Source organism: Neoarius graeffei, chromosome 20 (assembly GCF_027579695.1).
Source record: "Neoarius graeffei isolate fNeoGra1 chromosome 20, fNeoGra1.pri, whole genome shotgun sequence".
NCBI classification, from domain to species: Eukaryota; Metazoa; Chordata; class Actinopteri; order Siluriformes; family Ariidae; genus Neoarius; species Neoarius graeffei.
Genome location: NC_083588.1, coordinates 198,390 through 219,389, shown reverse-complemented (window position 1 = coordinate 219,389; position 21,000 = coordinate 198,390). Strand labels below are relative to the sequence as shown.

The following is a 21,000-nucleotide window of genomic DNA, read 5'->3' as shown; positions in this document are numbered from 1 at the left end:
AATCACAACTTAATAAGGCGTGTAGTCTACCGGGCGGAGGCGTCGAGTTCTATCTAGTTCTTCTATATTTTTATTTAGTTTTTACTTTCAGTAGATAAGAACACAAATGGAAATTGAAGTAATTAAAGATGTTTTTAAAAGTCAAAGTCTCTCTCTCTCAGCTCGCCTAGACACACACACACACACACACACACACACACACACACACACTCACTCTCACACCACACACTCTCACACACACTCTCTCTCTCTCTGACTGCTTTATTTGTGTCTCTTCTGCCTATAGCTTTCTGGACTAAAGAGAGGAAAAACTCCCTTGATAAAGGATGGGTTTTCTGTAAAACTGAGCTATGCACCTGTAAAAGTACCTGATTACTAAATCCTACTCCATGCAAATGACAAACCCAGATTCTAGAAAAGTTGGGACACTGTGTAAAACATAAAAACAATGCAATAATTTAAAAAAATCCTTTTCGACCTATATTCAGTTGAATACAATATAAATACAAGATATTTAATGTTCAGACTGATAAATTTTGTTTTTTGTAATTTACACTCATTCTGAATTTGATGCCTGCAATATGTTCCACAAAAAGTTGTGACAGGGGCATGTTTACCATTGTGTTACATCACCTTTTCTTTTAACAACACTCAGTGTTTGTGAACTGAAGACACAAATTGTTGAAGTTTTGAAAATGAAATTATTTCTCATTCTTGGTTGAGATAGATCTTCAGTTGCTCAACAGTCAGGGGTCTCCATTATCGTATTTCGTGCTTCCGAATGTACCATGCATTTTCAGTGTGAAGCAGGCCGCTCTGTTTAGCACCTGTGCTCTTATGACAAAGCCATGCTGTTGTAATGCGTGCAGAATGTAGTTTGGTGTTGTCTGGCTGGAATCAATGGGGACGTCCCTGAAAAAGACATCCTCTGGATGGCAGCATGTGTTAACCCTAACCCTCCAAAACAATTTAGGAAAACAACATATGGGTATGATGGTTAGGGGTGCACATACTTTTGGCCTTATAGTGTAAACCAGTGCTTCTTAACTGGTGGGGGCCCTTTAAAATTGGGTCGTGGACTCCTTGGACAAAAGAAAAGCTGTGAAAGGCAATTGATAAAACATTACAAAATGGAAAACTGTAAATATATGACAATAAAGCTTTTTTTTTCAGAAAAGGAACAAATAAAAATAAATAAATCATAAAGGAGCAATTCTTGGAGCCAATGAAAAATTTGGTCATGTCCTGCTGTGTGTCCAATAAAATTCTATCAATTTTGGCACTAATCCCTCTGTAAATTAATGGTGCTCACATTGATAAATGGAGTGAAATTCCTTCTTCCTATAAAAGGCTGGAAAAAACAATGCAAGATAAATGAATATATGACAAATAACAGTCTGTGCAGTCCATGGAGTGCGGTGAGTGACAGGCTGCAGAAAGCATGAAAACATCAAAATTCATTCAGTACTTAGAGACAAAACATTCAAGGCATAACAGCAAGTCCGTTGAGTTTTTTGTCATGTGCACTGTTCAGGAGCAATCACTTCATGCATCGTACAAACTCACTCATCACATTCCAAAACGCAAAACGGTTTAACATGGTTACAGAGGACCTTGTTTTGCCTGTTGCTGTCGACACGACCACAGAGTCTCAGCACAAATCTGCCACGAATCAGTTGGGGTATTCACGGCCTCTGCACCCTCAAATGAGTTACTGTGTCCCGCCCCCTCACCCACCCGCAAACCAAGTCTTTGGTGCCCAACTTTATGAATTACTTTATATTAATCATATTAAAAGTGAAGACATTTTCCCTGAAAGAAATGAAATAAAAACAAAAATAAGACCCCATGGTTACTTTAATGCCCCGATTAGATTTGTTCTGATGCTGGGTCTGCCTCCAGGGTGTATCCACTGATCCCAATTGCTGGGTTTCAGTCATGCGACTTTTCTTAGCGGTTTTACCGGAAGTGAAATAGCTGGTGGTCTAAACAGCCGCCGTAGTGCAAACAACGAGCGATAACTTATCAGAGTATGATCATGATCTAGAAGCCACTACTGACTTTAGATATATTCAGAAGATTGCTATGTGCAATGGAATCGACCCCGACAGTCTGGGAAAGAAGGATTTGTCATATGAGCTCGAAAACTACCCTTCAGTCGAGTTCCCCAACATCTCGAACTATCTGGTGTTGCAGACGTCCTTCTACACCGCAAAATAGATGAAAGTGTGGAAGAGTATGGAGGCTTACAACTGTTTTGTATGTGGCTGGGTAAAGGACCTCGCTATCAAGTCGCTGCCCAATGAATCCTGTATTGTTTTTGCCTGTGTAAGTCTGTTTTTGTTTTTTTTTAAAAAAGCTTTTTGTTCACGTCTTTACAACAAAGCGCTGTAAGTTGAAGTGTAAACAAACAACAGCTTGCTTGATTCTCACTTGTGTTGGCTCTTATCTCTCAGCTAAATCATTCACAAAGATCATCAGAAACCCCTTTAAAGACCTGGATCTTAGTTAAACAAGACGGAGAAGTGATCACGGCGCATTGGAACTGTACGGCTGGGGAAGATTTTTGTCGCGACCTTCATGCATACGGACTTTGTGAGGAGTAAACAAAGAAACAGCTGGGGACTTGAGCGCTTCATGACTAAAAAAAAGTACCGTAAAATAACGACACATAGCAAGAAAAGTCCTTGGAAAACACGAAGGACAGAGCTGAGAGGGAAATACAAACCTTTCACCAAGTGATCACTGCAAACTCGAGCATGCTTTGACTCGGCTCCCTTCGAGTTCAGTCAGAGGTTCAAAAGCTACCTTTCTCCACGTCTTTTTGTGAAATCCTGTGTTTGTTCACCCTTTTTTATTAGTTCATGGGGAACCCTGAAGAAACTTTTATCAGTTTCATGGTTTGATTGATTCGAATAAACTAAAACAACACAAGCGTAAGGCATTTTTCATGCGAGCAATGCGCCTTCTCCGTACAAACGCTTTGTTAACTGAGCTTTGTTTGACCACCAGCTAAAGTTTTGAATAACTAATGCGTCGGATGTGACGTCATGTGAAACCCAGCAATAGAGGCTTTGCACTGTCACATGACCCCCATAGCAACGGTAACTACGCCATCATGACAGGGGGCACGCTTGTAGTGCTTCATTCAGACAAGTTAGTTGTTACCGATCAGTATGGGAAGGTTTTGCTGTATTTTTGGATGTGCAAATTGTTCTGAACAAAACAAAGAAATCAGATTTTTATATTTGCCAAAAATAATTCATCATCGGGGGAAACACTAGAGGGATTTTGAAACATAGAAGGGAAAAACGGCTCGCAAACATTCATCAGAACTCTGTGTTGAACGGAGAGGTCAAAAACCCTATTATCTGCTCACTTCATTTCCATGAAGGTAAGAATTAACATTAATTTCAGAACTGCAGCGTGGTGCTCATTCTTATACAGTGAAGTGAATGTGAGCAACACAGCGGCTCTGCACAGCCTCACCTTTGAGACTTAAAAAGTGCATTTACATTCGGGGATCCTTTGGAGCACGTTGTGCGTGCGCTCGAGACCCAGTCATTCTGGGGAACACCTGATGCTGATTTGAGTGCAATCAGTCCACTGTTTTCAAAGAGACTTTACAAGTATTCTGTCAGGTATGCGGCAGGTCTAAGTGTATTAAGAGTGTTTATTAGCAGGCGTGATATTTACAAAAACAAACCACAAACAAAACTGAAAGAAAAGTCATAAACATGCCTAGAAACAAATGTGACAGTGATGATGATAATACTTCCCAAAGCCTCTGTGTCCTTATACGCACGTGCTAATTGCGCTCAAATCAGCATCAGGTGTTTCCCTTAACGACAGGGTCCTGTGAGTGGGCGTGGCCGCTTGAACGCGCAAAGGCGTGACAGTCAAGTGTTTGCTTGCTGTGTGACCAAAACGTTTAGCTTGTTTGTATCTCGCCACCAAAATGTCTCATTTTCATCAATAACCATCGCAAATCATCCTGAGCTGTCGTGTGACCATTGCTTGACGCTCATGTTCATCTCCCTGGATAAGAATGAGCACCTCACTGCACTTTGTATGTTTGCAAGCCATTTTTCCCTTCTACATTTAGAAATCTCTCTAGTTCCCCTCCGACGATGAATTACTTTTGGTAAATTAAAAAAAAATTGTTTCGTTCAGAACAATTTGCACATCCAAAAACACAGCAAAACCTTCCCATACTGCTCAATAACAACTAACTCGCCTGAATGAAGCGCTGCAAGCGTGCCCCCTGTCGTGACGGCGTAGTTACCGTTGCTATGGGGGTCATGTGACAGTGCAAAGCCTCTGCGGGGGCGTCTCCCCCCGACACTCACTGTTTCCGGGACAGAAACCGGAACCGCCGCCGCACAGAGCGCTGACTGAGAGCGAGCTGCCGGCAGAAATCCTCCAGGCCGTTAGGTGGCGCTCACAGTGACAGACAGCGAAGAAGAGCCGCAGGGTTTCTCTGTGTGTTGCGGCTTCTGTTCCTTCAGTTTGACGGTAAGTTGTTTTTTTTTTTAATTATTTATTTTAATTCGAAGGGAATCGCAGATTAAACACAGTTTACATCACCAAGATAAGAGATCCAGCTGGCCGGTCGCGCTAACGGAGCGAAGCTAACGGAGCTCATCATCTCCCTGAGGTGCGGTACAGTGAGGTCGCGCGCGAGAGGGAAGCTAAAGCTAACAGTGGCATTGTTGTGTTATTCATAATAAATAATAAAATAAAGTTAATGAGGTTCGGCGATAATGAAGTGTTTAAAGTAAATTAAATTTTAATTAAATGTTTATTGTAGAAAAATAATGTACAGTAATAGTTTCTTCATGTGACTGCGTGTGGATGTTTTGGTGAAACTGCTGCTGCGGTTCTGTGTTTGTGAAACGAACAGGAGGATCAGACTGAGATCAGACTGCAGTCATGACGTCACTGGTAATGTCCACGCTTCATATTAAACACTGGTTCAGATGTTAAATGTTTTTTTCTTTCGGCAGCAGAATATTTAGAATGAGAATCAGAAGGTTTTGCCCAGTCCGTTCTCACAGACAACGACTCTGTTTTGATGGTTGGTGCCTGAACAGTGAAAATAGAAGAATTAAAAATAGACAAAAGTAGTTATATGAAGAAAATAAAAAAATAAGAAGAGTCTAAAATATACACATTTGACAAGTGGACCTATGTGATGGGTGTGTATGTATATATGTGTGTGTGTGTGTGTTTGGGTTGTTTTAAAGTCCAGGCTGGACAGTGTGTTCTGGAATGTGTGCTAAAAATCTAAATGCAAGATGGCGGCGCCCAACATGGCCTACTTTTTATAACAGCGAAGCAAACTGAACTGGTCTGGTCGCATTAACAACATGAGGCCATTGGTTTACCTGTTGCTCGCTTATGTGCTGAGCTCACCGGACGTTCTGGGATCTGGTGATGGATCATTCGCACCTTCCCGGATTATTCTCCCAAATTCTGGAACTATGCTGCTTCCTGATGCTGGTGGCTTTACATCAATCCACATGGCGTTATTGGTTTTTCCTGACTGTTCTACTGAGACCCTGCACAAGTACGAGCTTCTTAGTTGGGCAGAAATATGGCAATTCCAGTTCATCTCCTGCAGGCGCGACCAGAGAGTCGGCACTGCCCGCCCGACAAGATCAGCAGGCTTTTAGATTATTCCTATCAGGTAACATCCAGCCCAGCCCAACCCAGGCCCAGAACTGATTGAGCTTTTGAACCCTGACAATTTAAAAAATAGTAGTGGCTTGTGTTTTATTCATGTTAACATGCGCAGCCTGATTAATAAAATCGACACTATTCGTCTGTGGGCTAAACTGACAGAAACTGACATATTTGTCTTGTCAGAGACATGGCTCAAACCATCAATCACGAACAATATGATTCACATCAAAGGGTATAATCTCTTTAGGACGGATCGTGTGAATAAAGGAGGGGGAGTAGTCATATGCTAAGGCGTCGTTGGATTGTTGTTCTGTTGAAACAACAAAGCCAAAGTTCTTCAAACTATGTGCCATTAAATTAAATCTTCCCAATGGCACTTCTCTGATTGTGGTAGGATGCTACCGCCCACCATCCGCTGGAGCAACTGCCCTGCTGTCTGACTTTTTGCATAAACTGCCCAACGAGTGTATTGTCCTAGGAGACCTGAACTGGGACTGGCTATCGACTTCATCAGCATTAAGTGACTTTTATGTGATGAGTTACGCCTGACGCAACTAGTACAGTCACCTACACACCTCAATCCAAAACGAATGGACAAGTCTACATTAATTGACATCATTCTGACTAATGCTCCACATAAGTACTCAGCTGCTGGAGTTTTTGTAATGATGTCAGTGATCACTGTATAATTGCCTGGGTTAGAAATTGTAAATTGAAGAAAATCAAACCACGGTTTATTTTTAAATGAAATTACAAACGTTTTAATGAACAAGCTTTCCTTTATGAAATCTACCAGAGTGATTTAAACTTAGTTTGTGACATGGATGATGTTGAGCTGGCTTGGAATTGTTTTAAAAAGACCTTTTTAGCCATAGTTGACAAACATGCCCCTGTTAGAAGATATAGAGTGAGGGGCAGAGATAATCCTTGGTTTAATGACTCTATTGCAACTGCTATTAGAGAACGGAATGAAGCATGGACTAAAGCAAAAAGAAATAATAATGATAAATGTTGGTTAAATTATAGGGTATTAAGAAACAAATGCACAAGACTAATAAAAAGTGAACATTATCTGGATTTAATAAATGAAAACCTTAATGATCCCAAAAAATTTTGGAAAGCAGTTAAATCTTCTCCAGGTGATGTGCCATCCACCACTATCCCTGAAGTTATAATAACAAGCCAAGGTGAAGTCAGGGGTAAACAAAATATAGTAGCTATTTTCAATAAGCATTTTATTAATGCAGGAATAGCTACTCAGTCAATACTTCCAGCCAACTCCATGGATAGTGCAACCTCCATCACAGACTCGTCTAATGTAAGTTTGAATAATTTTACTTCTACAGTTAGGTCCATAAATATTTGGACAGAGGCAACATTTTTCTAATTTTGGTTCTGTACATTATCACAATGAATTTTGAACAAAACAATTCAGATGCAGTTGAAGTTCAGACTTTCAGCTTTAATTCAGTGGGTTGAACAAAATGATTGCATAAAAATGTGAGGAACTAAAGCATTTTTAAACACAATCCCTTCATTTCAGGGGCTCAAAAGTAATTGGACAAATTAAATAATTGTAAATAAAATGTTCATTTCTAATACTTGGTTGAAAACCCTTTGTTGGCAATGACTGCCTGAAGTCTTAAACTCATGGACATCACCAGACGCTGCGTTTCCTCCTTTTTAATGCTAACCCTAACCGCATGTTTTCTTCACAGCAAAATCTTCCAAATGCAAGCGCCACACCTCAAATCAACTCCAGGCCTTTTATCTGCTTAATTGAGAATGACATAACAAAGGAATTGCCCACACCTGCCCATGAAATAGCCTTTGAGTCAATTGTCCAATTACTTTTGGTCCCTTTAAAAACAGGGTGGCACATGTTAAGGAGCTGAAACTCCTAAACCCTTCATCCAATTTTAATGTGGATACCCTCAAATGAAAGCTGAAAGTCTGGACTTTATGTCCATGTCCATTATATAACTAGAATATGTTTCAGTAAACAGGTAAAAAAAAAAAATTGTCAGTGTCCAAATATATATGGACCTAACTGTATATCTACCTCTGAAGTACAAAAGGCACTGTTAGGCCTGGACTGTAAAAAGTCTGCTGGCCCAGACCAGGTTGAGCCATATTTTCTTGATTGCTGGTCCTATCCCTTCCATTTTCAATCTTAGTCTCAGTGGTTCTATCCCTAAGTCATGGAAATCTGCATTTGTCCTCCCACTATTAAAAAGTGGAGACCCGTCAGTCTTAGATAATTACCGGCCAATCTCCAGATTCTCTGTCTTGGCTAAACTGTTTGAGTCTCTTATAAGTGAGCAATTGAAACATTTTTTAGCTGATAATTGTATTTTAAGTCCCACTCAGTCTGGTTTCCGACAAGAACACAGTACAATTACAGTCGTAACCTCTGTTATAAATTATATTGTTAATGCTTTGGATAACAAAAAGTCTTGTGCTGCTCTATTCATTGACTTATCTAAAGCATTCGACACCGTTGACCATCATCATCATCTGCAAAGATTGCAAAGCACAGGTTTTAGTAGCACTGTGTTAAATTGGTTTTCTAATTACCTGAGTGGTAGAACTCAGTGTGTGATATTAGATAACTGTACCTCATCCTTGCTAGAAGTAAAAATGGGTGTCCCCCAAGGATCAGTTTTGGGTCCTATTTTATTTTCTGTTTATATAAATAATTTAGGTATGGATCTGAAACAAAAAGATTCATCTTTATGCAGATGATACTATTTCGTACACTTCTGCTACATCATTGAAGGAAGCAAATCATTATCTACAGTCTGCTTTTAGTCAGGTACAAAAATCTTTGGTAGGATTAAAGTTGGTATTAAATGTAAAAAAAAAAAAAAATCAATGGTTTTTACACATTCACATTCTCTTATGGAGTTCACTATTTTAACACAAGATGGTACTCCAATAGAGAGAGTAACTTCCTACAAATACCTAGGTATTTGGTTGGATGATAAATTGTCTTTTGGGGTCCATATTGAGAGCCTTTTAAAAAAAACTCAGACCCAAGTTAGGTTTTTTTCTTTAGATTAAAGAAGTGCTTTCCTTTTTCAGGAAGGAAAAGGCTGGTGCAGAGCACATTCTTATCAGTGTTGGATTACAGTGACCTAATTTATATGCACTCTACTTCATCTTTATTAAAAAAAACTAGATGTACTATAGCATTCAGCCTTGCGTTTCATTACAGGTGCAGTCGCTCGGACTCACCACTGCATTCTGTATGAAACTGTACAGTGGTCCTCCCTCTCTCTCAGAAGGAAATTCCATTTATTGATTTTCATTGTTAAAGCATTAATGGGTAAATTACCTTTCTATATTTCAAACTTGCTTGCTTACTTACCATAATAGTTTTTATAGGACAAGGTCATCAGAAAAAATACTACTAATTATTCCATCAGCAAGAACAGAACTTGGTAAAACAGCTTTCTCGTCATATGCACCAAATGTCTGGAATGAACTCCAAAACGCTTTAAATCTAGAATCACTTCCATCTTTCAATACTTTTAAAGACCTTTTAATGTCAACTCTGACTGAACAGCGTAATTGTTTTTAACGAGGTGCCCTTTAAGTTGTGTGTCTGTATTAGCTTGTTATTTGTCATATTAAGTGTAATGTCTTGTTTGTGTTTTAGTGTGTATAGTATGGGATTTGTGGTGTAGTATGTAACTTTGTCTTGTTTTTTATGTATTTTGAAACTTTTTGCCGCCAGTCTTGGCCAGGACTCCCTGGGAGAAAAGTTATTGTAACTCAGTGGGACTTTTCCTGGTTAAATAAATAAAAAATGTGCAGTAGCAGGCCACGTGATGAAGAATGAGAACCATGAAATGTGCAGAATCACAGTTCAGAGACAGTGTATGAATGTCACAGATTTATCTTTTCCTCTCCCAGTCTGTGCGAGTTACAGAGATTAACACATTTAAATTACATTTATTTATTGATTTAAACGCTTTGCTTTATTTGAATATGTTTGTGATGCAGGTGAACAGCGGCTCCTCCACCGAGTACACTGTCCGAGTCCCGAAGTGAGTGCTTCGTTATAATCCTTTAGAAACACACAGATCTCAAACAGACTGATTACAGCTGAACACAGTCACTCCAGATCCTCACACACCCCAAACTGTCCAGGTGTGACAGTGATGGTTTCTCACATGTCTCTGTCCAACAGGAACACGAGTAAGAGGTACAGCATCATGGCTTTTAATGCCGGAGACAAAGTGAACTGTTCTGCATGGACTCAGGTAAGAAATATAAAGTTCACTCTGCGCCGAAGTGCTGTGGTTGAAATGTGTTCATATTTTCACAAGTAGAATCAGTTCATTTTGTGAGAAAATATTGAGGGAGAAAATATTCCTTCAGGGTCGGGTGGGATTGGAATGAAAAACATTCCGGTACATGTCTCTGTTGTGATATAAAACTGAAGCATTTCCTCTTGCCTTTTTCTAAACAAACAGTCTAACCCTCACCCATATCTAACTTTTTTCCTCTTCAACTTCTCCACCTGTCTATTTACTCTTCTCCTCCTCCTCCTCTTCCCCTTTTCCTTTGTTCTTGTTTTCTCTTCCTGCTGTCCTCAGGCTCGGATGGAGCGGGATCTGAGTAATCGGAGGATGTACGGTGAGGAGGAAACGCCTGAGGGAGCTGCCGGCAGCGAGTTTGGTAAAAAACAGAGGGAGGAGGCACGCAGGAAGAAATTTGGGATTGTAACCCGCGAGTTTAAGGCAGAGGACCAGCCGTGGATCCTCAAAGTGAACGGGAAAGCAGGGAGAAGGTGCGGCTTCGTGTGTGGAATTACAGCCGTATAACTGTCATTATACACGTGTCTGTGGTGTAGAGACACACAAGGACACACGAGATGTTGGTGAACAGGTACATGTTCAGTTACTCTGCTGAAATAAACCAATGATAACCCGGCTCCACTGTACTGCTGCGTTCAGGTTTAAGGGGCAGAAGAAAGGAGGCGTGACGGAGAACGCGTCATACTACATCTTCACACAGTGTGCTGATGGAGCGTTCGAGGCCTTTCCTGTTCACGCCTGGTACAACTTCACCCCGGTTGCTAAACACCGCACGCTCACTGCTGAGGAGGCTGAGGAAGAGTGGGGCAGGTATTTTACCCACACAAGGGGTGTTACTGTCACTTCCTGTCCAAGAGGAAATGATGCGTTTGTGATGTTTAAGACGAGTCTGATGAACAAGTGGATCTGAGTCCCAAGTTTAACGTCTGATGGACGTTCTGTTGTGTTCTGACTCAAATTAATGATATTAGCGAGGGTAATAGTGAGAATTCATAAACGGTGAACACTGTGGTCATGAACACTTGAAACAACAAACACGGATCTAAAAAGGCCGTGATAAACTCCTGCACTCAGAGGCTCAGAGAACATAACACTGTTTCTGACACTTATTTATTTATTTCAGTAAACAACTTTTAATGACATTCGCACAGTGACTCGCTGACTCTCACTTCGTCATATAGTGACTTTTGCCCACTGTGTGAGGGTTGCACTCACTGACTCTCACACACTAAATGACTCACACTGACACACACACCTGATTCCATCTTTGGGCTGATGTGTGAGTGTATCTCGGAGAATGCTGTGTGTGTTTGACTGAACCCTGTGTCATGTTCAGGAGGAATAAAGTGGTGAATCACTTCAGCATCATGCTGCAACGGCGACTGAAGGAGCAGGAAAATGGTGATGATGAGGAGGAGGAGGGGGAAAAGGGAGCAAAGAAGAAGAAGAATAAGAAGAAAAAAGGAGGCCTTGGAGGAGACCTGCGTATTCATGATCTCGATGATGATCTGGAGTTGAGCAGTGACCACAGTGAAAGCAGTGCAGGAGAAGGTATGAGAGAAAACACAGAGGTGGCTGAAACTGGAATTTTCTTTTCTCAATTCTACATTCACAGTTTAATTTTCTTTACTCGCACATTTATTTTTCTGGCTTCTTGTCAAACATTATTTTGAAATGTTGCAGACGGAGAAGGTCGGTCGAAGAGTAAGAAGGAGAACAGCTCAAAGGCCAAGGGGAAGAAGAAGAAGAAGAAGAAGGGCAGCGATGTAGAGGGACATGAGGACAGTGATGATGGAGACTTTGAAGGCCTGGAAGTGGACTACATGTCTGACGAGAGCAGGTAACAGCACACTGCTGAGGACAATGGCGGAGTAACCGGGGTGCCAGTATTTAATAACCTGCACGTTTATTGCCTTGGTTGTTTTTATCAAATCCATCACCTTTAGCAACAGGTGTGATCCGCTCTGTATTTGAGCTCATGGTTAAGTTCTGATGCATGTTGAAAATTAATTTAGTGTCTGATGCATGAAGATCTGTTCAAGATGAATTTAGTGTCACAGGAAGATGTTCAGAGCTGGAAGTGAAAACAGAGGAGAGAATTTTTCTTTCCTCTACAGATCCACTGAACTCCCGTGAAACACTTAAAAATCATCAGACTGATCTTCAGAAACGTCTCGTTGAGCGTTAAAAATAAAATTTAAAATATGACCGAAAACTTTCTGCGAATGTTCTGTTGCAGTTCCGAGGAAGAGGAGCCAGAGAAAGTGAAGCCCAATAAAGGAGAGGACATACCTAAAGGTCAGAGGTCAGAACACATCCGTCCTAATCGGAATGTGTTTATTTTATTGGAGCGTCATTAAATGATAAAATCATGCTGTTAGGAATCGATGAAGCGTCAGAGAGTGAGGAAGAGAGCGAGGAGGAGCACAAGAACGAGGATGAGGCCAAAGAGGAGGAGGAGGAGGAAGATGGCAAAAAGACACCTGTACAGGTGGAGAAGAAGAAGAAGAAAGGTGCAAAACTTTTCTCTGGTGTCTAAAATGTTACAGTGACTGAATTCAGGGGCAGTTCACTCAAAATTCATGAGAAAAACATCAAATAATGAGACTTCTCCTTTCAAAATTGTTCATGCATAAATTTAGTGAATAAACTTTTTTTTTTTCTTGAACTGAGAGATCATAGGACGAGTGACGAGAGAAATTGGTTTCACTGTTTAAGGATTGTAATTCAGATTATTAAAAATATCTTTGAAATGAAATCTGAACTCGAACAATAAGCTCAGATTTATCCAAACCTGCCTTTGATTAGATGAGTAGTAAATAAATAATAAACTGACTTGCGATTTTGTGTGTGTGTGTGTGTGTGTGTGTGTGTTTAATGGTGTTCCAGACAGCAGTGGCGAGTCGGACAGTACTGAGGACAGTGACATTGAGGGAGAGACGGCGTCTGCGCTCTTCATGGCGGTAATGATTCTGGGCGAGTGGCGGTGTGTGTGTGTGTGTGTGTCTCTGACCTGCAGATTCCTGATGGTTCTCCTCTTTATTTTGTGCAGAAGAAGCGAACTCCTCCTAAACGAGGCGCCCGAGGTTCTGCTGGAAGTTCTAGAGCAGGAAGTCGTCCCGGAACACCTTCCATCGACCATGCCGCAACTTCCAACACACTGCGTGCTGCTGCTACCAAACTGGAGCAGGGTACACACACACACACACACACACACACACGCACGCGCGTGCAGGGCTCCCGCTGGCACTCGTCATTGATGAACATAATCCATCAGTGATGAAGAGAAAATTACTCGTAGCTGTCACAGTGACGAATGTATTTGTCATCGTTATCATAAGTCACCTTTTCTAGAAATCCCTCCACAAATTCCTCTGTTTGCTGAAATCCAACCCCAGTGAAGAGACGGCAGGAAGCCGGAGTGGAAACAATGAGGGCGTGCTTGTGACCAATAAAAATCAACGACACATAATGACCAAGTGAGCGCCAAGCTTTTGACCAATCGCAGTGCATCTTAATCGGCCTGGTGTGGTGATGTAATTATCTCTGCATGAACCAAACAATGGTGCAGTCCAAACTGGTGAAGTTTTTGGGCTTCAATAGACAAAGAAAAAGTGAAGAATACTTATTTTACTTTATTTTTCAAGAAAAAAGTGTAGAATATTTTTCAGAACCCGGGGGAACCCTGACACACGGCATCCGTATTTACAGTATTTAACTTGGTAGATAATATAACTGAACATTCTGACGTGTTTGTACACATTCTGTGAAATTTCAGTCAATGTTTTTTTTGACAATAATTAGAAGAGAATGTGCCTGTGATCCAGAGAGACTTGTTTATTTTATCTGAGCGAGGCATCGGTCCCTTTTCCCCAGGCTGAGTAATAGTACAGTGTTGTTGGTCCTCGCTGGTGCTGAAGTGAGCAACCTCGCGAGTGTTAATCAGTCAGGAACATCACTGGACACTTTATCACCTCTCTTTCACGTTGGTTTAGTGAGCAGCTCCTCGTGCTCAGTTTAAGATGTTTTATCAGGTGGCTGTAGTTTCTCCTCTTGATATTTTCACTTTGCTTTGTTTTGACCCTACATGTAAATTTGTGCTTGAATTTTTTTTGTCCATTATTCTCAGTGTAACTCCTCCTTCAGGCAGTTGGCTCACGCAGAGCTGTTCTGACTGGAAACTAGGGTTGGGCGGTATCCAAATTTTGATACCTTTAAACTGTCTCTGTGTTTTCCCGGGGTATACGGTATTACCGAGAAAAAAATATTTTTGTTTCGGCCTACTGTGTAACGTGCGCCTATACCGGCGGACCTTGTCCAGACCTGCGCCTATGCCTCAAATGTACTATTTAAAAGCAGCATAGCGAATTATGTGCATTGTGGTATGGATTAAGCAGCAAAGCGAATTTTGTGCATTGATGAATGGATTAAGAGATATTTCAAAGCATCACGCAACTCTTCCTTCATCTTGAAAATAGCATTCAACTGTCGTTTACACGTGTCTGCGTTGAAACGCCATTTGCAGCACTATTTCACCTACTCCATCAAAAAAAGTACACGATGAGCAGGATCATACCCTTTCAAGCATGGGAAATAAAAAAAGAAAAGAAAAAGAATCAACCAACACCCAAGTCCGTTTAGACTGCGCGATAAACCATATTCTTCAGCGCAAATGAGGCGAACCTAATTCAAATGCGTGATAGCTGCACAAGGCAAAATCATATGGGCCCACGTCATGCCATGGCGGGGAAATTAATAATCAAATGGCCTTACCTTGCTTAAAACGTTGTCTTGATCACATAACTCCTTACAATTATTCCACTTAAATCCATACGGTTTAACACACCCAACAAAGATAGCAAGCGCATTGCTAATTCCCACCAGAAACCGAACAGTTTACGCTACGATGTTTTCTTCCGTTTCTTCAGTAGATGACATTTCAAACGTTTATTACCCACATCCCAAATGTCATACGTTATATTATTTTACCTTGTTGTTACTCATGTAACCTACTCAAAACACAACTCATTGGAGAGATCTCGTGGAAGTGGAGTACCCCAGGCTATGGTGTGCCTTAGGGGACATATTAGATTTTTTTCGATTTTGCGCGGTCATTTACATTATTGCTGGCTCTTCCTTTTCGTTTGGTTTGAAACCAAAATACTGCCACACTGCCGATGTTGTATTTTTTTTTTTTTTGCCACTAACTCGTTATCTTGACTTGCCATCTTTCAACCGCGGTCTCAGTCTCTTGCGAAGCTTTCTGTCAGACTCCAAATGTCACGCAGGGTTGCCATGGTAACGACATAAACAACCCTGCACGCGATGAAAACTTCTTTAGGAAATTGATAGAATTAGTGAAAATACAATCACACAGTTATTCGGGATGATCTTCAATTTATTATTTTATATTATGACCTCATGTACTCCATATTTTTTAAAATGACGGTAATGAGACCGATACCGTTGGTACTTTTGGATACCTCGGGATACCTTCTTACTGTAATACCGCCCAACCCTACTGGAAACGCTAGTATCAGGTCTGTGAGCCTTTAGTGTATTTATTCTCAGGTAAGCGTCAGGCGGCGATGTCCAGCTCAGAAACTCCCGCTGCCAAGAGGCTGAAGATGGAGCCGACTTCTCAGAGCCCATCAGGAAAGAGCACGCCACAACCGGCGTCTGGGAAGTCCACGCCAAGCTCCAGGTATCGTCTTGCACTCCCGTTAGAGCCACACGGCTGAGGATCATTTCTATCAACAGTAATTAGAAGAACGATTGTGACTTCCTCTCGTTCCTTTCTTGCTCTCAGTGACGTGCAGCTGACGGAGGAGGCCGTACGCCGTTATCTGATCCGGAAGCCCATGACCACAAAAGATCTGCTGAAGAAGTTCCAGACCAAACGCACAGGACTGAGCAGCGAGCAGACGGTCAACGTCCTTGCACAGATCCTCAAGAAACTCAACCCCGAGAGGAAAAACATCAACGACAAGATGCACTTCTACCTCACTGAGTAAACCGAGAGGGATTACAACGAGGAAAGAGAGCTGCTGCAAGAGGCGGGGCCAAACGGAGCTTGTCAAGCCCAGTTGTGGTGTGAGTGGGTGGGTGGGGCCATGTGATGGCGCTGTAAAGTATCCATGGGACTTTTAATTCTTTTTTTTGGTGTCCCCCCCCCCCAGTTTCCACAGACTGCTTGATAAAATAAAGTGTAATAATTCAAACAATGCAGTTTGGAGCGGAAAAAAAAAACTGTTTGAAAATGTTTCTTAAGTTTTTGTTTTTTTTCTCGAGTAAAGCCTGATATGAGTGTGAAGTATTAATTCAACACCAAGTCTGTGTTTACTGTGGTATTTACTTTCCTGCAGTCGCCTGCTGTTGGGTGATGCTCAGACTCGTCTCCTGCTGCTTTACTCTTTTACCTTATTCCATACATTAACTCTGAGCGGGCGACCCACAGCGTGCGTGAGCTACTGTTTCTTTATCAAATAATCAAACAACCATAAATAAAGTCTGTTTTCACTTTCTGGTTGAGGAAAAAACAAATGTAAGAATCATATAAGTTTAGGAGTCTGATGTCTCTGGTGACTCAGAAGGTTGTGATTCCAAGACTCAGCACCACCAAGCTGCCCCTTTTGAGCCTTTAAGGCCGCCTCTTAACCCTGTCTCCTCCGGGGCAGCGTTATCATGCTGGCTGACCCCAGTGTCGTAACACGCTGAGATCTACAGTGTGAGCAGCACAATGTTTCTGTCCTCTAATGTGCAGTATATGTAACAAAGACTTCTCAATCAGTGTTGGTGTTTCTGTACCAAAGTACAGTTCTGTGCAAAAGTCTTAAGCATGTAAAGAAATGCTGTCGACCAACAATAGCTTAACCTCCTAGGGCTTAGCGGTCACATGCGCGGACAGCACTTTTTAGAAATTCGGAACAAGAATCCACATATGTGGACATACTTTTTCTCTAAAAGTACATCTTATCAAAAGATGATGCTTAGTTTTTATTCTAATCAGGTTCTAATAAGCCTAAATAGCAAAGAGAAATAAAAAATGCATGTAAAAAAACAGCTTGGGCCTTAGGAGGTTAAAAATAATGAAAAATGTTTCAAAATTTAAAAATACTATAATCAGTGAGTCGTAATAAATGAGATAAAAAGTCAGTATTTGGTGTGAGACGACCCTTTACTTTAAAATAAATCCGTCTCAGGTCCAGTGAGGCCAGTTTTATGCGGAAATGATCTGTAGGTTTTCCTGAGCATCTTACAGAACCAGCCACAGTTCTTCTGGACACTGACTGTCACACTCACTTCTTCATTTTACACCAAAACCCAGCAGCCTTCATTATGCTTTCTTTTTTCACCTGAAAAGTGGAATATGCTGCTCAGATACAAACTTTTTTTTCTCTGTAGCATTAATTTGTTGCTGGAAAACAAACATTTGGAGTCTAAAATGTTCTTGCACTGACTCAATGTAAAAGTCATAAAATAATAAACCAAAGGTCACTTTACAAATAAACATGCAATGCAATTAATATTGTATTAAATAAACAGTAATCTCAATTTTACAAAGTAGTAAAACCAAGTCAGAATGAACATGGCAGCTGAAAGAGATGAGTTTTTCAGCGGTGGATTCAGTGTCTGATGAAATCTATAACAAAAGTTTGTGTGGAAAAAAAAGGGGGGCTAAGACTTTTGCACAGTACTGTAAATCAGCTGTAGTGACAAATTTGATCCAACGTGATTCATCAGAATTTATTAACCCTGTGTATTATTAAACACAACATTGTGAAAGTCTAAAGTGGAAGATTCCGGCAAATAACTGAGATGCGCCGATGCCGAGGAACTCTGCGTCCTGAGAAAAACGAATCCTCATCCTTCAGGATTTCATGAGTGAATTTAAACCGAGCTTCATCTCTGCAGGAGGAAAATAAAAATATATTAGAAATAAGTTACAGGTTTGGTTTTTTACTTCAAACTTCAGGAATTTCTGCATCAGATGAGTCGAGTGATTTTTATCTGACTGGTAATTTTGGTCTTAAGTGAAATAATGATCAGAAAACTTCTTGACACGAAGCACAACTTTAATTACTTTTATATAAAAGTCACTCACTGGGCAGTTTATCAGACTGTTCTTTCAGCAAGCAACTGTACAAAATTCTGGCACCTTTCTAGCCTGTCCATTAGTGAAGAGATGTGATTTGGGTGGTGTTTACAACGTGTGTGTGTGTAACAGCAATACTGTTAATGAAAACATATCAGTTGGAATTCACACATTCAGGCCCTGCACAGATTTACAGCTTTATGTTTTAACAAATTGACTTCCATCTCCAACATAATGGATCAGGAAGTTTTCACCAGTGTTTAATGCAGGAAATCTCAGTGTGTGCGTGCGCGCGCATTTTGTTTCCTGTATTTCTTTTAAGATAATGAAAAGACGAGAAATGCTGAAATCACTTCGCACCTCAATATATAGAGAGAACGACGCCTTAAAAGCAGATCCACCCAGTCAGCCGAGTTCTCTTCACGGACGAGACGCATCACGCTGTCAGACAGAAGACTCAGACCAGCAATTGTGGTTCCACAAAACTGATGAGAGACAAACACACAGTGACCGCAGTTTAATGTGCCTCAGTGGCAGAAGAGCCAAATGCGGAGTCTGAACGGAACAGCGGACCTTCACACTATCGACGTGAGGTTTGATGAAACCGGCCTTGTCCAGATCCAGAACATGAACCGGACCCAGTACTGGACTTCCCTCAGGAAACGCTGCTACTCGGAGTCGCTCCAATACACCGGCACACACTCCACCCCACTGCAGCCGCTCCGTCTCTCTGAAGCCGTGAATTGCCTGCATCAGCAATTACAGAAGGAAAGCTCATAAATCTAGAACATAATCAAATAAATTATCATAAAGTTTTAAGGTCTGACGATGAGCTCAATGCCCAGTCTGATCTAACAAAGTGTGTATAATCAATATACAGTATGGATTTGACTGGTTTACGTTACAAAGTTTAATGTGCACATCATATAATTTCAACAGAAAAACAGAAACCTGTTCATCAGATTCCATGATGTGGAAAATTTCTAAGGCAGCTGGGCCATAGAAGGTTCACGCTGCACGCTACACGCTACACGCGTGTAAAGAAAAGTGGACAAACGTAGCATGACTTGCTCTGGGCCATAGAACGGCGTTCACGTTGCACGCTGCACACTTCACGCGTGAAGCGTGAAATGAACATGCACACTTTTTTCTAGGCGTGAAGATGGAAATTCCAGTCAATGCATGCGGTCACCGCCGCGCCAGCCAATCAGAACGGGTCTAGGGAGATAACTCTATGCTTTCAGGGGAAAACTTCAGAAAAAATATAATTGAATGGTATAATTGAAAAATAGTTCTTCATCGGGATTGTCAAGCAGATTATAGAATGTTCGGTGAAATTCACCACGGGTTTCTCTCAGAAGGAAGTGTTCTCGGCTCCAAATTCTGTTCCTTTTTCTCTTCCTCTGTCTCAGTAAAAGCAGAATGAGGCAATCGTCGTCATCCGAAGAGTCCATATTGTTGGTTATTGTTGTATTACTCGGTCAAAGTAGAACAGACGCAACACGTGAACATCCAAGCATGAAGTTTAATGGCCCAGGGTCCGGTTCTTCACGTGAACGTGTAGCGTGCAGCATGCAGCGTGAACCTTCTATGGCCCAGCAGCCTAAGAAACTTTTGCTGTTAAAAATTCACATTTTGTTTACACAGTTTCACCGAGAGCCTGAAAAATAAACACGGCCAAGTTTTATTTAAGAGCTTATGCTGAAGTTCAGGTGATCCCTGCCCGGGTCCTGGAGAACCCCCTGTCCTGTCCTGCATATTTCAGTTTTTTTCCTCCTCTAACACACACACACACCAGCTCAGGAAGCACTGGTGATTAATGATCTGTTTAATTGAAACAGGTGTGTTAGAGCAGGACAGGGTTGTCTGGTTCTCCAGGACCAGGGTTGGGAACATGTTCTCAGAGCAAATTCAACTGGTCCAACAGAACAGAGCGACTAATCCCCCAGGAGGAGGGGATTCCTGATCATTCTCCACAGATTTTTCAGTTTTCAGGTGAAAACACTGCGACTGACACAAATCAAAACATTAAGAAAAATAAATCATGAATTACTTACATCATCCCAGTGATCAAATTCGTATCTTTTTCTCTTCAGTCCTGGGTCGAGTTCTTGGAGTAGAGCCACTTCCTCTTCTTCACTGATGAAGTTCTGAACAACCTGAACATCTCCGCGTACTGCTGATAGAACTGCTGCAGAAGAACCGCAGATCCAGCTGTGTTCTCCAGCCACATGTTCTGCAGTGACCCCATGGCCACGCCCTCCTTCACTCGGTCCTCCCGGACGGTAACTCCGGCGGCGGGGCGGTGAACCCATACACACACGGTGCGCTTTCACACACAGCTCTCTCAGCCCTCTGACTACCAGCTGCATCATTCACACAACCCGCGAGCCACAGACCCGAGCGGATTTAATGAAACTGTTCTGAGCGCCGCGACCCGCTCGGCGCCATGTTGAATCTCTGAGGGATTGTGGGAATTGTAGTTTCAGAGGTTTTCTTTCTTTCTTGAGTTGATTCCTTGTGAACACAGGTTTATTCTGCTGAAACAAACACGACAGAAAGTGAAAAGTGAACCGAGTGATTCTGAGCACGAGTCTGAAGAGTCCACTCCGAATCTTATTGGACTTTAATTCTTTTTTAAAAATAGAGTGAGGGATACTAAACCAAAGATGGGTTAAAATTTAAGTTTGTTTGAACTTGTTTCTGAACCACGTGTTCTGACAAAATCGTCACGAGTGTTTGTGTCACCAGGAATAAACGCGTTCATCGTGTGTTTCTGAACTCTTCCACAAAAAGGCACACGAGTTTTAATGCAGTTCCCCAACAGGCCACTAGGGGGCGGTATTTAATCACATGCTGTGAATGAGCAACAGTCACAGAAGAAGTCGTAAACCA

The 21,000-nt window shown here is 41.5% G+C and overlaps 2 protein-coding genes across 3 annotated transcripts; one reads left to right on the top strand and one right to left on the bottom strand.

Moving 5' to 3' along the window:
- The first annotated feature begins 4,418 nt into the window (after positions 1–4,418).
- gtf2f1 (general transcription factor IIF, polypeptide 1) lies at positions 4,419–16,341 on the top strand. Of its 2 annotated transcripts, XM_060901059.1 has the most exons (15): positions 4,468–4,515; positions 4,592–4,657; positions 4,904–4,944; positions 9,694–9,737; positions 9,881–9,953; positions 10,290–10,483; positions 10,650–10,820; positions 11,347–11,561; positions 11,694–11,850; positions 12,250–12,308; positions 12,392–12,523; positions 12,900–12,973; positions 13,063–13,201; positions 15,582–15,714; positions 15,820–16,341. In XM_060901059.1, the coding sequence occupies exons 3-15, from the start codon at positions 4,933–4,935 to the stop codon at positions 16,022–16,024; spliced, it is 1,608 nt and encodes a 535-aa protein (XP_060757042.1). In that variant the 5' UTR covers positions 4,468–4,515; positions 4,592–4,657; positions 4,904–4,932; the 3' UTR covers positions 16,025–16,341. The 2 variants fall into 2 exon arrangements, with proteins under 2 accessions (XP_060757041.1, XP_060757042.1); XM_060901058.1 differs by lacking the exon at positions 4,592–4,657 and having other exon boundaries at positions 4,419–4,515.
- A 1,389-nt stretch (positions 16,342–17,730) lies between these two features.
- Positions 17,731–20,561, bottom strand: alkbh7 (alkB homolog 7). The gene is made up of 4 exons (XM_060901060.1): positions 20,163–20,561; positions 18,679–18,852; positions 18,466–18,590; positions 17,731–17,918 (listed from the first exon to the last, which is right to left on the bottom strand). The coding sequence occupies exons 1-4, from the start codon at positions 20,478–20,480 to the stop codon at positions 17,798–17,800; spliced, it is 738 nt and encodes a 245-aa protein (XP_060757043.1). The 5' UTR covers positions 20,481–20,561; the 3' UTR covers positions 17,731–17,797.
- Positions 20,562–21,000: the final 439 nt, after the last annotated feature.

Bases quoted from the DNA above. Each gene is read 5' to 3' on its own strand.
- gtf2f1 (XM_060901058.1), top strand. The intron at 9,738-9,880 runs GTGAGTGCTTCG...TCTGTCCAACAG, and splicing joins TACACTGTCCGAGTCCCGAA to GAACACGAGTAAGAGGTACA. The intron at 9,954-10,289 runs GTAAGAAATATA...TGCTGTCCTCAG, and splicing joins ACTGTTCTGCATGGACTCAG to GCTCGGATGGAGCGGGATCT.
- alkbh7 (XM_060901060.1), bottom strand. From the start codon at position 20,480: ATGATGCAGCTGGTAGTCAGAGGGCTGAGAGAGCTGTGTGTGAAAGCG. The intron at 18,853-20,162 runs GTAAGTAATTCA...TTGCTGATGCAG, and splicing joins AATTTGATCACTGGGATGAT to GCAATTCACGGCTTCAGAGA. The intron at 17,919-18,465 runs GTGCGAAGTGAT...TTCCTCCTGCAG, and splicing joins CGTTCTCTCTATATATTGAG to AGATGAAGCTCGGTTTAAAT.